General features: G+C 35.4%; 1 protein-coding gene across 1 annotated transcript; it reads right to left on the bottom strand.

The window, feature by feature from the left end:
* Positions 1-1,112: 1,112 nt before the first annotated feature.
* Positions 1,113-13,242, bottom strand: LOC108217424 (protein FORGETTER 1). Its single transcript, XM_064092210.1, has 34 exons — positions 13,087-13,242; positions 12,957-12,995; positions 12,765-12,818; positions 12,460-12,633; positions 12,247-12,377; positions 11,994-12,070; positions 11,170-11,351; positions 10,944-11,021; positions 10,256-10,388; positions 9,731-9,791; positions 9,557-9,638; positions 9,320-9,445; positions 9,081-9,230; positions 8,888-8,984; positions 8,694-8,813; positions 7,972-8,060; positions 7,753-7,889; positions 7,505-7,598; positions 7,181-7,275; positions 6,967-7,102; positions 6,711-6,817; positions 6,494-6,589; positions 6,271-6,358; positions 6,030-6,153; positions 5,825-5,903; positions 5,625-5,748; positions 5,471-5,548; positions 5,270-5,388; positions 5,089-5,139; positions 4,870-4,972; positions 4,462-4,590; positions 3,779-3,890; positions 1,919-3,654; positions 1,113-1,342 (listed from the first exon to the last, which is right to left on the bottom strand). The coding sequence occupies exons 1-33, from the start codon at positions 13,240-13,242 to the stop codon at positions 3,626-3,628; spliced, it is 3,450 nt and encodes a 1,149-aa protein (XP_063948280.1). The 3' UTR covers positions 1,113-1,342; positions 1,919-3,625.
* Positions 13,243-14,189: the final 947 nt, after the last annotated feature.

Here is a 14,189-nt window from a genome sequence, read left to right as displayed (position 1 = left end):
CATGATAAGTATGATATATAGAATAAGTAAATATATTATTATTTAAATAATATTATTATTTTAAGTAAATAATATAGAATAAGTAAATATATTATTATTTAAATAATATATTATTATTTTAAGTAAATATATTATTATTTTAAGTAAATATATCCTAACATGTAATAAGTATGAATATATAGAATATGAACTATATTTTTTGATTTCCACCTTTCAATGTCAGCATTATATTACAAAATAGATAAAATATATCAAATAAGTAATGTTTAATTTTCCTAATTTATTGAATTTCAAATTTTTTATAAAATAAAAATTGTGCCCAGCACGTAAAAAAAAAATTGTGCCGACATGTGTATGAATATATACAGTATGAACTATATTTCTTAATTTCCGTCGTATCACTGTCAACATTATTTTACAAAATAGGTAAAATTTATAAAATAAGTAGCGTTTGATTTTTTTAATTTAACGAACTTCATATTTCTTATAAAAAAGATTGTACCGATTTATCAACCCATGTGGTCTTGATAAACGGAGAAAACAAACTTATACATTACACTGTATAAAATAATCAATATATATTGATCCTTAAAATAAATTAAAAATGATTTAATAATTGTTATCGCATGTGGCTCATTAATTTTAAGGGTTTATCATAACCGCCTAACATTTTGAAATTTTTTTACAAAAATATTGTTGTCGGTTTTCAATATTTTCAAAAATATCAGTTTTTATAAGTTATTTACGAAAATACGACTTGCAACCTCGTTTACAAAATCTACAAATGAGAAATTTCATTTGTAAATTCTACCACAAATACAACTTGAAATTTCGCAATCTCGTTTGCAACAATCGCAAATGAGAAATTTTATTTGTAATTTATGCAACCTCATCTGCCACAGTTGCAAATGAGATTGCAGGGTTGAAAAATCGTATTTTTCTAATAATTTGTGAATTTTTTTTTTATAAATATTCCTAATTCTAATTATCAATTTTTATAATATTAAATAAATTTCACAACTAAGTCCTTCTGAAGAAACAGAAAACCAAACAACACACAACTATTAGTCACTAACATGAATCAAGTGAAAACATTCAACTTTAACACAACATAAATGCAAAGTCAAATATTGAGATATCAAAACATTTAATTTAGCAATTTATAAATTCATAACACTCAGAAATGCTTGCGCCTCATGGACAATAATATACATCCATATATTGAGAAAAAATCTTTCAACATATTTATCTACATCATTCGGAATTAGTATTACAACAATCTTCCGGTGACGCGTAGTAGTCTCTACGCGCATAATACGGAATCGTCTATGACTTCACGGGCCTGCAAAAAAGTTATAAAGTCAATATAACCCTCAAATAATCTGCAAATGAAAGTTTTAAAAAATGAAATCCCAGCCGTCTCCCAAACAAGAGACCTTTGTTCTATTCTCACCATCACAGGCTATATTTAGTCACTTATAATTTCCACGGGGACAGATACGTATTAATTTGTTAACATTTTATTGCATGTGCATGCAAACAAAGGGGAAATGGATTCAACAAGAGACAAAGATTATTTTGATTAGTCAAAAGAAGATTGTTTAAACTGCCTCAAATCTCGAGCAAATATTAAAACACAAAGGAAAAAGAAAATGCACGACCCATATGCAACTAGAACCTCAGGTAAATAACATTTTGTCGTTGATGCACAACATTTACATCGTTAAAAGATGAGTACTGCTGTGGTTACATGTGATCCATCATAATTTCTTGACCATGAGAACCAATATTAATCAGAATCCGGTATACAATGTGCTCAACAAGTGATACAAATCACCAAAACCAGATAACTGTTGAGAAAAGAACTCACATGCAATTAACACAAAGCAAATCAGGCACAAAATGGGCTTTTGCTAACCTGATTGGCGAGGGTCTTTTCTATAGTTTCCCAGACAGGAACTATTCAGGCACCTAATACATTTACTTCTTGTAATCTTCACCAGTGGTTCAGTAATCACCTTGCTTACAGCCGGGACCGTGGATGCACTGCAAGTTGAGTTGTAGGTACATGCTGGTAAATAATCAATACAAAAAAATAAACATAGTGTGGGTGTATGCTTGCGTTGCAGCTAGAGGTGGCCAAACGGGCCGAACCGACTGAACCGGCACGCCCCGAACCGGGTTTTTAACCGCCCGAAACCGCTTAAACACGGGCCGGTTCGAAACCGGGATGAACCGATACTGAGCACGTGCCGAATACGGGTTGAGAAATAAGGAACCGAACCGTAACCGGCCCGAAACCGCTGAAACCCGCGGAACCGGAAAGCATGGAACCGCGGAACCGTGGAAGTTCACCAAAACTTACCTGCATAATGCATGTGCGCAGGTCAAAGTCATTGACACTCTTAATTATTTAATCTTCAATACTGACAACATGTTTAATTTTATTGATCCCCAGCTCAGTATCCCAAATTTTTTCAGTTCATCTAATCTCTAATTCCAATTTCCTATTAATTAAGTTTACACGATAATAATTTTTTGAAAATATTAGCTATTTCATAAATTGTTCTCAAATCATCTTAATTTGAACTATCACGTCAATAATTTACAAATCTAATATCATATACAATTTTACTATCGATTTTTTTAAAATTTTAGAAATAATAAAATTTACGCTTGTTTTTGAAAAAACAAAATAAACTTAAAATTGAAAGAAAAAAACAAGCACAAAGCACTGACTAATGACTACTCAAAAGTCCAAAAAGCTACCAAACAAGAAACAACAGACCGGTGAAAGGAAGAAACCGTCGCTGAACCAAACCGTCAACCACTTAACCGTCCAAACCGCCCCGAACCGTCAACCCGTCTAATCCGTATAAACCGTATAACACGGTTCCGGGTTTCAGTTCTCCCGGCCCGGCACGGACCGGACCGCCACTTCAGACGTGCCGGTTACGGTTTCACCGCTGACGGTTCGGCCCGCGGTTGAACCGGCCCGAACCGCCCCGCCCCGCCCGAATGGCCACCTCTAGACTTGCAGCTCATACTATCATTTAAGTTGCATTTTAAAAGCAAAATCAAATCAAGAATAAAAAGAGAGTGATCTGTGTAGCAAAGGTTGCATCCGATTTTGGAACAGATCAGCTAAAGATGCACTAAAAGACGGAGCTGAAGATCTTAAAAGAGATACAAGGAGAATAGGAGATGAGAGATGGAAAAATAATGCAATGCAATAAAAAGATAGTAAAAATGTGTAAAGTATGAGAATAAAATGATTGCTAGCCAATTACCCGTGAAATGGGATCAATGAACCATAACATGATTGTTGGCATGTATCCAAGTAAAAACTAAAAACAAACTACGATTCAGATGTATTTCTAACCAGTTAGAAACTCATTCTCCCAGCAAGTACGAGCCTTCTTCAAAGATTTCAACTTTCTGACTTCTATCTCTAAAAAAGGCATTTTCCTAGTTAGCCACCAAATTTTAGGTTCTTTTAGTCATCCATGTCAAATGATGCTCAACCTGGTTCAAATATTTCAAGCAAAATAGTACAGAGCAGGGAATCATCCGAGGGCTATGATTAGTTTTCCTTCGACGAAAGAGATCTTCATTTCATTGCACTTCACTCATCAATATCTTGAAATGGCAACTCTGTAGACGATCAAAATGAATAAACACTCAAAGAAACAATACTGAAATTGCAAAAATCATAACCAAAATATTAAAACATGCACGATTGGGAGTACTAGCGATATATAGAAAAAGAGAGACAGACCTTCCAGCAGAGAATTGACTACAGCACTCGGGATGAGTAATCCAACTATTCTCCTGCTATCTGTAGTTGTCTCAACACGCACAATGCGGAGTCGTCTATCAATTTCACGATTCTGCAAAATAGTTATCAGTCAATCTCCAAAATAATACACTCCTCTCTATAATATTGAGACGTTCTGTTCAGAAACAATTTTTAGGAATAAAGAAAACAAAGGTAAAATATTATTTCTAAAACTTGTTTCTCTATAATTGTATTTGAAGGAAAGGAAAAGAAAGCTAAGGAACAGGAAAAAAAATTAACATATATATATATATATATCCAAAATCTTCTTCCCACTTTTGGAAAGATTTGGAGAGGAAAATTTTTCTGATTTTCTTTTCTTTTCTATTGTAGATTCGGGAACAAAGGGAAATTTTTTCCAAGAATGAGCGGTCATAAAGATACAAGGCCACATATTTGTCAGGCACTACGTTAAGTGTGCTTTAATGGGTCTTTGAAACTTTGGAACCAAAAGGTCAATATTTTCATTAATGTAAGTTCGACAACATCTAAACACGAAGGCATACAGATATGTAAACTAGACCAAAATGCTGAATTTTTATGCAGCTAGAAGCCAATGAGAAACGTGTAAAACTCGAAGACACTTAAGACAGTGAAATCAAGCACAAAAAGTTATTTCTTACCTGCTTGGCGAGGATCTTTTGAACGGTTGCCCAGACAGGAAGTATTAAGCCACTTAGTACATTTACTTCTTGTAATCTTCTGCCAATGGTACAATAATCCCCATGCTTACATCTGGGTCCGTGCAAGCACTGCAAATTGAGTTGTAAAGTAGGTACAGATTGGTAAAACATCAATAACAAAAAGGAATATAGTATGGGAGCATAACTGAAATTAATATCTACAGCTAACTTAAGCATCTACTATAGAATCTAATCAAGAATTAAATTCCCATGTAAAGGGCTGTAATCATTTTGGAATGGATCAGGGTAGGACAATGCGCAATCCTTATGGATTTTTTCCATTGTCAGATGCATTACTTTCCACCCCATCCACGCTAACACAAATTAACTTTCAGATATGTATCTGACCTGTTTAAATGATAACATATACTCATCATCCCAACAAGCATGAGCATCCTCCAAAGAAGAAAACTTCTCATACTTCGCTTCTAGCTCTGCAAGAGGCATTTCCCTGGGCATTGAAGAGTTGAAGAAAGTTACTTATTAATTAATACAACGGAACTTCAGCAACCCATGACATCTGGATTACCACTGAAAAAATAAGGAGTTGGTAATAGTTTAAGCTACCTGACTGCCTCCCCAATAGCTGGACGAAAAATTCTGTACTTTCTGGAAGACCTAAAAGACAACTCGGAAGTTAAGAAGAGAAAATAATGGTCAGTCCATAGATTTCCAATAAGCGAAAAAACCAATTAAATGTCAAGTCTTAGACTAAACTACTAATATACTTCAGAACTCAAGTTGTTACCCTTCAAAAGCTAAGAGACAGTTCCTTCTTCCTAAGCTTTCCCTTTTAGTTTTGTAGAACCCAATACTAGAGGCAGGAGACTTGTCTTTTCTCTTCTCAGTAAGCAATGTTAATGCAGCCTGCAAACAAGTAGAGAAGTCAATGAAATGCAACCTTTGCGCTGAATATTTTCATTTAAACAGTTGGAGATAGTTAACATACCTCCCAAGTGAATCCTCGATCCAGCGTGAGTGTAAATAGAACAGTGGACGCTTTAGACAGATGGTCAATGTGAACTTTCTGCAATAAAAATGGAAATTTTTTTAGCTCAAGTTTCCACGATGAAGCCAAATTATACTTGAAGCAGATTCGTAACCTTAGGCTGTCCTTTTATTCTGATGGTATTGGCTTTCATATTTGCAATTCCTGAGTCAAAATGACCTTCAACTCGGGCTTGCTCAACTAGGAGATCAATTTCACTCAGATATAACTCAAAAAGCCTGTATACAGACACCCATGTTACACAATTTAAATGAAAAATGAAGCGTAGTAGCATGAAATTAGCATAATACATACGAGTTTTGCATCTCTGGCTGGATCCCTAACAACCGATTCAGGAAACGTCTAACATCATGAATGTCCCTGTCCTCATGACCTAGAGATACATTTGAAAATTTAAGTGATATTCTTGTATAATGATATATGCAGACTATGCTCTATCAGATATTAAGGTACTAACTGGGAATGGAATAAGGTAATCTTTATGCTGTCAATATCTTACCAACATATGTGTTATCTTTGACTATTCCAACAGATTCAAGTGCAGCTTTTCCCTTGACAACCAGATCTTGAATTCTCTCCGGCTTCTGAAGGGAACATCCAAGAGGCGCAACTGGCAGAGAACTCTGCAGAACAGGAATCGGTCATTTAATATATTTTCCATACCGGTGCCATCAACCAAGATGGAAGAAAGGAGCAATATCTGATTATTTAGACACAGTTAATACACTAGTTACTAAAACCTGTTTCACAATTTTATGGTAAAAATTTTCCAGTGCTCTTTTTCCGTACACGCTATCATAATTGTAAGCGCTAAGTGATGGTCCAGCGCTACTACAAAAACAGCAATAAGAAGATAGATTAGTGGTTTCTTATAGCAGCAGTACTTTTATTTACAGATACACATGTACAGATCCCCCCCCCCCCCCCCCGCCCCCCCCCCCCCCCCCCCCTCCTCTCTACTACCGTCTGTCGCCCTGTGTAAGAGCCCCCAGAGATTCAAGCCTCTTTGCCACAGTGGAAGCAAATCTGCGTTCACCCCCAAGATTACTGAAGAGTAACCTGTTATACAACAAATAAAACATATGTTATTTTATCCGAAATAGTAACTGAATCAGAAGAAGAGAAGATATTCTGCTAACAACATATGAATGTCTCCAAAAGATTGGAATTTACTTCTTACCTATACTCTGGTGCAGAAGTTTGATTCGAACGGTGAGTTCTTCCAAACTGTTGAATTGCACGATCAGCACCCCAGGGTAATTCTAGGGTGACATGTACCCTCCTCCTCTGACATGACAATTATTAAAATTTATTGTTGAAATGGCAGGCATAAAGTTGGAGCAATCTCTAGTAGGAACAAAAAAGGAAATTTGAAGTTCGTGTGGCACTTCAATTTGGAAATAGATGGTGCAATATTGTCGACTAACCACTATTACCTGATTCGATGCCCTTCTATCTGCTTGCAATGAGACACCAGCAGATGCAGCCTCGGAAATGATAGCAATTAACTTGCTTCCATCCATGAATGATTGCTTTTCATTCATGTTGACCATTTCCATGGGCACACCCTTTCTGGAGCAAGAAAAAAGAACATGTCAGCCGCCACATGATAAAAGCAACACACGGGGATGCAGGCAAGTGAAAACTCACCTGTTTCGTGGCTCATATTTGACATTTCCGTCGGATGCCTTGATGACCCTGCGATGCCTTCCTGTAATTTCTGCAACCTTATCAGGACCTCCAAGCTGCAAACCAGTGGAATTTATTTTCAAAAGGATGCATCGTCATAGATTTGTAAAATCATAGGAGATTCCACTTAATATCATATAAGATTCCACTTAATTCAGTGTCTTCACTCTATTGAGTGCTTGAAAGCACAACATCAAAAAGGAGAAGATGAGGATTATCACAGAAGTTAAGCATTCAACAATTACATACAGGAATAGAAAAGTCAAGGTTGTTTTTACTAACAACCTTATAAATAATTTCATCTAGTGGATTGTTGGGAAGATCCAAAGAATGAACATCACGCAAAATCTGCGACATGCGCTCTGCTGCTTTATTGTACCTAAATAACAGTCATAAAGTTCTTGATCAACTAATTTGTATTCCAGATTGAATCATTGTGGCAGGAAGGTGAAGCTTTATGAATTAGTAAAAAGAAAAATGAAAGGAGAGGGTGACCAGGATAAATTGCTTGTGTATCTAAATTGTATACGCACCAATCTACATCTCGTAGATATTTATTGCATGGAACGCAAGTCCAATCTGCAGAAACCGCACCTTCCTCAGGTGGTACAAAACATGCAGGATGCTTGATCTGCTTGCAACATGAACACTGGAGCAATTCTTCCCTTTTCTGTAATTAAGGATAATAGATCACAACATTTACAGTACGTAAAGATACTGAAACAGTTCGGATATGAATTAGATGAGAGTACCGTTTCAGAATTGCACATCTCCCAGATCTGAAATTCATCATCAGATTCCGTAAACTCCGACTCAGATTCAGCTGCGTTTACCGAGCAAACTTTAGTAATATACATTATGAAAGCAACTTGAGTCTCAGCACTCTTAATTCACCATTATGTCTGAAGTAATTAATACCAATAAAAACATACTAGCATATAAAGTAAGAATCCCCCCCAAAGCAGTGCAGACTAAATATAGTATCAATTTTATAATTTAAAGAAGAGTCTTTAGAGTATGGGAAAGCACTACAAAGTATTGGATCTTATTATATCTTCAATATTCCCTCACTTGAAACCCCATTTTTTGGGTTTAATTAGTAAATTACTAGTTGGTTTGTCCCTTTCTGGTCCTAGCCGGTCCAAATTTTTTTATCAATAGTTGGAGGTTTTTTTTTTTTTTTTTTGGTCCATCACAGTGCAAATTTTTATTTATAATAATATAAGGAGTAAGGTGTAGGAGGGTATTGAACTCTCCGAACCAGAGTCTATACCATGTTATGTTATCAGTTGTCTGACAAGGTGTCAGGAGGTGAACTTTATTGGATCTAATTATATTTTCAACAGTAAAAAATACATAGTGTTCAGATTTCGTAGTAAACTATAGTATAAAGTCAAAACTTAAAAAAAACAGCAAGAGACTGAAGATATAACAAATTAAGCATGCAATATCAAATTACGTGATAAAAAATTACTTTCAGTTGCGGCATCAATTTCAGCTTGCAATTTGGCCGCTTTCCTTGCCCTTCCTTTATAGGAAACACCAGTTGCCGCCGAGCGTTTCTTTTGACGCAACTCCTTTACCCCGTTCTCATCTAACATTAGTAAAAATTGGTTAATTTAGGTTTTGGCATAAGGAATTGATCCCAGAAAACAAACATCAACTTACCTGACAAAGATACAGGTTTAGGGATCATTGGAAAATTTTGTTCAACAAACTTTTGCAATAGTTCACGAGCTCCTGAAATGAAATCAGCCAGCTCGTCCTGCCATACGATTGACGAATATATAACAACAAAAATGCATCGATGTGCAGATATGAATATTATAAAAACAAGTTTCAAGAATGTCGCAGACAATACACTCACATATTTTGCCACAGCTTCTTCTGTTCTGGCTTCACCAGTGCTTTGGAGCCCAATGACGATGCACTTATCTTCAGATAAGGCTTGAAGACATAGTTTTACCAAAGCGGGCACCTTTGCCGACACACACATGTGTTTAAAGAAACGCTAAAGGACACAACCATAAATCATATAAACAATACGTTGTTGATTGATATTATAAGTTGTTAACTAAGATGAAAATTGTGACCACCAACCTGATGGCTTGCCCAGTATGTGCGCCATATGCGATCAGATTCAGGCTTATCGTTGTACAAAGTAACTTCAGACATCAATTTTACTCTTAAGTCAGCCCAAAACTCTGCAGCTCTATTGTACATATCCTGAAATTAAATAACATGCAATTCTTAAACTTGATTACAAAAAATTATATATTCCTAAGAAAGGCACCAACTAAGTACTTCAACCATTAATATGAGTAAACTATAGTATACCATCATGTCGTCCTCTAGTGGAACTTCAACCACATCAAATTCTGCCCCTTTGTAACTCAAAGTACGGCATAGATACATCCCCCTAAATGATAAATTATAATCATTATTCCAGTTGTAATTAACTTCTTATAAACATAGATAAATTCATAATACAGTATAGCAAAACCCAAAAACCTTGCTTTCAAGTCCATGGCAACTAGTTCTAAAGCTCCAACACCCCCTTTTTCCAGTGATCCTGTACATAAATTTCAAAATAACAATGAGATATCTATTTATAATCTCAAATGGACGAAAACAAGGAAATTGACCCAAAGCCACAGAGATGCTTAAAGACCTTGATAAATTTTAGATACACAAAACTCAATAGAACTAGAGAACACAAAAGCAACTTGCAAAATAATGATATAGATTTTGGTAATTCCTGGCGTTAAAGTAACTTACGAAAACAAGAAAGACCACCAAAGTAGCAATTTCATTACGAAAGACAGAATTAGTTGTAATTTCATAATCACACATTAATTAATATAGCTTTAAAAAATCTGGTTGCCTTCAGAAGTCAACATGTAGCCAAGTAAAAATCCACTCCACATATAACACGACCACGTGGACAGCACAAAAGTTAGTCTGAGGAATGCAAAAGAATCAATACAAATGCGAGTTAAGCATCTTGTGCAAAGTAACTATTAAGAACAATTGTACCTTGAAAATCATGGAAGTCCACAAAAGATGTTCTCTTTCCCCAAAGACCAAGTCTAGTCATGTAGGCCATATTGCGTAGCTCTGAAGCACCAGTAGCTGAGCAATAAACAACCCGGGCCTCAGGAAGGCAGGCCTGTTAAGCAATCCATATCAGTGTAAAGAGACGAGCTTCAGCGCAGGATGTAAAAATGGCTGAACTTATGTGAGCTCATGCAAACAAATAAACTTATACAAAAAACGGTACCATGCAAAACATATATTGTGCAAAGTTGTATAGTACTATTTTTACACAAAAAAAAAACTATGTGTCTTCGTGTTGTTCTCCATGAATGTTAGAATCTGACATGCATGTGAAATTAAAATTATATTATTCAGAGTAACACATACAACAGATAATTTCATAGTGGCAACTACGTCAATGGACTAACTACCCAGGCTAACCATACAATTGAAGATTCAACAAACACACTATCCATTTTATTTTATTTTTGAAGTGGACTAAAGGTCTAGTGCTAAAAAAAATTCCACAAAAAAGGAAGCATGTCATTTCCATGCAGTTTGCATAAAAAGGCTTTAGAAACAATTATGAATGAAAAGATATGTTGAAGTATTTTCATTCGTGAAACAGAATAAAATATAATTGCCTAAAAGGTATGCAATACGCTTCAAAATATTTAGAAGACCCAACCTGAATGTTAAGAACTGCTTTGCCTGTGAGTGTTGGCTTCCCTCCGGCTTCAGGTGCCAAGTTCTTTGCCTTATGGCACTACAAGATAGTTTCCATTCTCAGCAACAAAATTTAAGAGATAGGTTATAAATAATTTGGCTGTAACAGTTGTGCATACATATGAACTGAAGTTGAACTAGTATTGAAGTCTTACAAATCATCCTTATTAAAGGATAAGATTGGGTACCTCATCGAACACAATAAGGCCGTCATAACCTTGCCCACACCATCGTATTAGCTGATTCAAGCGAGAATTCCCATTTTTAGAAGAGGCTACGAGGGTGCTGTAAGTGAGGAAAATAACTCCTTCTTGCACCCCAACTGCCTTCGAATTAAGCTTCGAATAGGGGAGCTTGTTTAGTGGATGCACTACACATAAAATTAATTAATGTAAGTACCCGTCCTTGAATGTTTACACCGCACATGTACGCAAATTTGACATAAGAAAACATATATAATCTTTTGAATGCTACTATATTATTATAGAGAAACACAACAATGTAACGTAATTAAAGGGCCTGCTTAAAGAAAATTAATAAATTAAACATTTACAAGGCTGCTTCAACACTTTACATATCAAGCACAAATCAATGACTCAATACATGGAGAAATACTTAACATTCTAAAATTGAGGACATTCACTCCACAATTTTCTCAAATGCCAATCCAATCTATCAATACTGTTCATTTATAACAGAAAAGGAAAAATCGCAAAACGCACATAAAGCTAATATATATAGATAGTACACTTATCTGATATGCAAAAGAAAAACAAATAAAAATCCAATCCCCAAGAAGGAAACTCCAAATTCAAGCTTTCAAACAATTTCATTATATACAAAAGATGAGAGGTACCGATAAATTAAACTAAACTCAACACACAAAAAATAAGATAACACTTATCAGTTTACGTACCCACACCAAAATTACATGTTAGAGCGGCTTTTAGAATAGAATGGGGATTGCTTTTAAAGATATTTACTATCACAACGCTTTTAAACTTGAAACTACCTTTAATATACGGAGCACCAACATCATCCAAGTCTCTCCTTGCATCAAATTTCAGGTCTGAACCAACAGAAATCCACCTATAAGAACATCAACGTAGGTTCACATTAGAAACATGAACTAATGACATCTATATATGTCTAAATGAAAACTCATGTTATCAGACCAAAACATAAAATAGAAACTAGGATGCAAATTCAAAGCTTTTAGGACTAAGGTGCATAAGGAATGTGGAAAAGAGTAACGATGAACTCACAAAGCTTTCTTCCTCCCTTGCTGCCAGTTTTCCATGATCAATCCTGCCATTGTTCGACCTTTTCCAACACCTGCTCCATCACCTAAAAAAAATCCTGCCCTAGTCCCATCTGGAAGGTGCTGAAGGTGTTTCTGCAATACAAACAAAATTACATTGATAAAAGCACGCAGAAAAAGCACATACAGACCAATAGCTATGGTAATAAGACGGGACCTGAGAAGCATATACTAGTGTCTCAATCTGCAAGCACGACAATGCTTTCGACCTTTCTAGGTCATCCCTTATTTGAAGATCGTATGTGGGTTCAGGCGGCTGCACTGAAGCTAACGATGCTGTTTCTACAACAGGATCCGGGTGAGGAGGACCGATAGATAATTTAGGAGGCCGCTGCATCGAAATAAAAAGAAACTATTAGACCTAGTTATAATGGTAAGCAATCTAAGGTAAATAGCTAAACAAAGAAGCAATTAATTAAAAATGAATTTAACAGATCAAACTCAACATTACAGCACACGTACATAGTCCGTAAAAGTTTCTCCCTCAACAGCACCGCAGTCTTCTTCCTGCTCCACCTGTTTCGATACAGAATACAGATGGCTCAAAATTGTGACTAATAGTTGTACAAAAACAATTATTTACATATTTCTAGCAGATGTATATGATTTGCACTAGTCAAATTCGGAGAAAATATGAAGTGAAGATGAAGAAACAACCTCGTTGATTTCTTCGGGAGGCGGAGAAGAAACAACCTAAATTTAAGACAAACACAAACACAAACGCATCAATAAAATTTGTGTGTATGAATAACAAAAGCATTAGCAGAGGGAATTAATTAATTACCTTCTGAGCAAATCTACAAGCGGAGCAAACAAGCAGCGATTCAGATCGGCTGGCCGTGATAAATTCACCGCATCGGCGGCACTCGAATAAAAAGTCGCCGCTGTAGGGTTTCGGCGGCGGCGGCGGAGAAAAACACGGTGCCTTGTTCCTGGCCATTTTGAAATTAAAGAGAAATAAAATTAAGCGAGTTGAAGAGATAGAGGAGAATCCGAAATTAAACGAGTTGAGAAGAGATCGAGGAGAATTGCGATTGAAAAGAAAAGAATTGAATTGAGAATGAAATTGCTGCGAAGAAACAAAGTGAGTTGTGTGCTTGGAGCTCTCGACGTTTATTGACAACTCATTTGCATGTCTTTCCACGCTATTTATAATACTACAGATATGGTGAGGGTAAATTCGTCAATGGCACAAGTTTCGACCGTTTCATTTTTGCAACTTTTTTTTCAGGGGCTGTATGGTAAATTTAAGTACGATTTCCGCTTCTTTGCCCTGCACTTCTGTATTATCTTTTTTGAAATTCTTATTAAAATCTTTCTAGGGCCTGCTTTTTTATTTAAAAATATATGAAGATATTCGTTTTGCGACGTTTACAAATGTACATGGATAAATATACGTTCCTCTGTTCATTGTACTGGCCTTTAACCCGTGCGAAGGGTGGGTGTATGGTTCGTAATTTATTATTTATAATTTAAATTTTAACATCATTTTATTAGTATTTTAATATTAATAGATTGAATTTTAATTAAATTATATTATTCAACTAACTATATTTTCTCCCGATTATTTGAAAATGGACAAACCCTAATATATATGTGTGTGTGTCAGGATTTTAGTACATTTAATCCGAATTTAGTACACGTAGATTTAAAAATTAAAAAATCAAAAAATTTAAATCTTTTCCAAACATAGCCGATCGTGTAATACCTTTGAAATATCCAGTAATCTAATCAATCGATTTTCAACGTAATTTGATTTATAACATCATTATAATTTTTAGATTACTAAACCAAAAATTATAACTAAAACCTTGGACTACAAATATAACAATGTTAGCTTATTATAGTATAGTATAGATGAATAATGAATAATTTTTTTTGCTCGTA

Source organism: Daucus carota, chromosome 4 (genome assembly GCF_001625215.2).
Source record: "Daucus carota subsp. sativus chromosome 4, DH1 v3.0, whole genome shotgun sequence".
Lineage (NCBI taxonomy): Eukaryota > Viridiplantae > Streptophyta > Magnoliopsida > Apiales > Apiaceae > Daucus > Daucus carota.
This window is presented reverse-complemented; position numbering and strand designations above follow the sequence as displayed.

Bases quoted from the DNA above. Each gene is read 5' to 3' on its own strand.
- LOC108217424 (XM_064092210.1), bottom strand. From the start codon at position 13,242: ATGGCCAGGAACAAGGCACCGTGTTTTTCTCCGCCGCCGCCGCCGAAA. The intron at 8,814-8,887 runs GTAAGTTGATGT...TACTAATGTTAG, and splicing joins TAAACCTGTATCTTTGTCAG to ATGAGAACGGGGTAAAGGAG. The intron at 5,389-5,470 runs GTATGTTAACTA...ACTTGTTTGCAG, and splicing joins ATCGAGGATTCACTTGGGAG to GCTGCATTAACATTGCTTAC.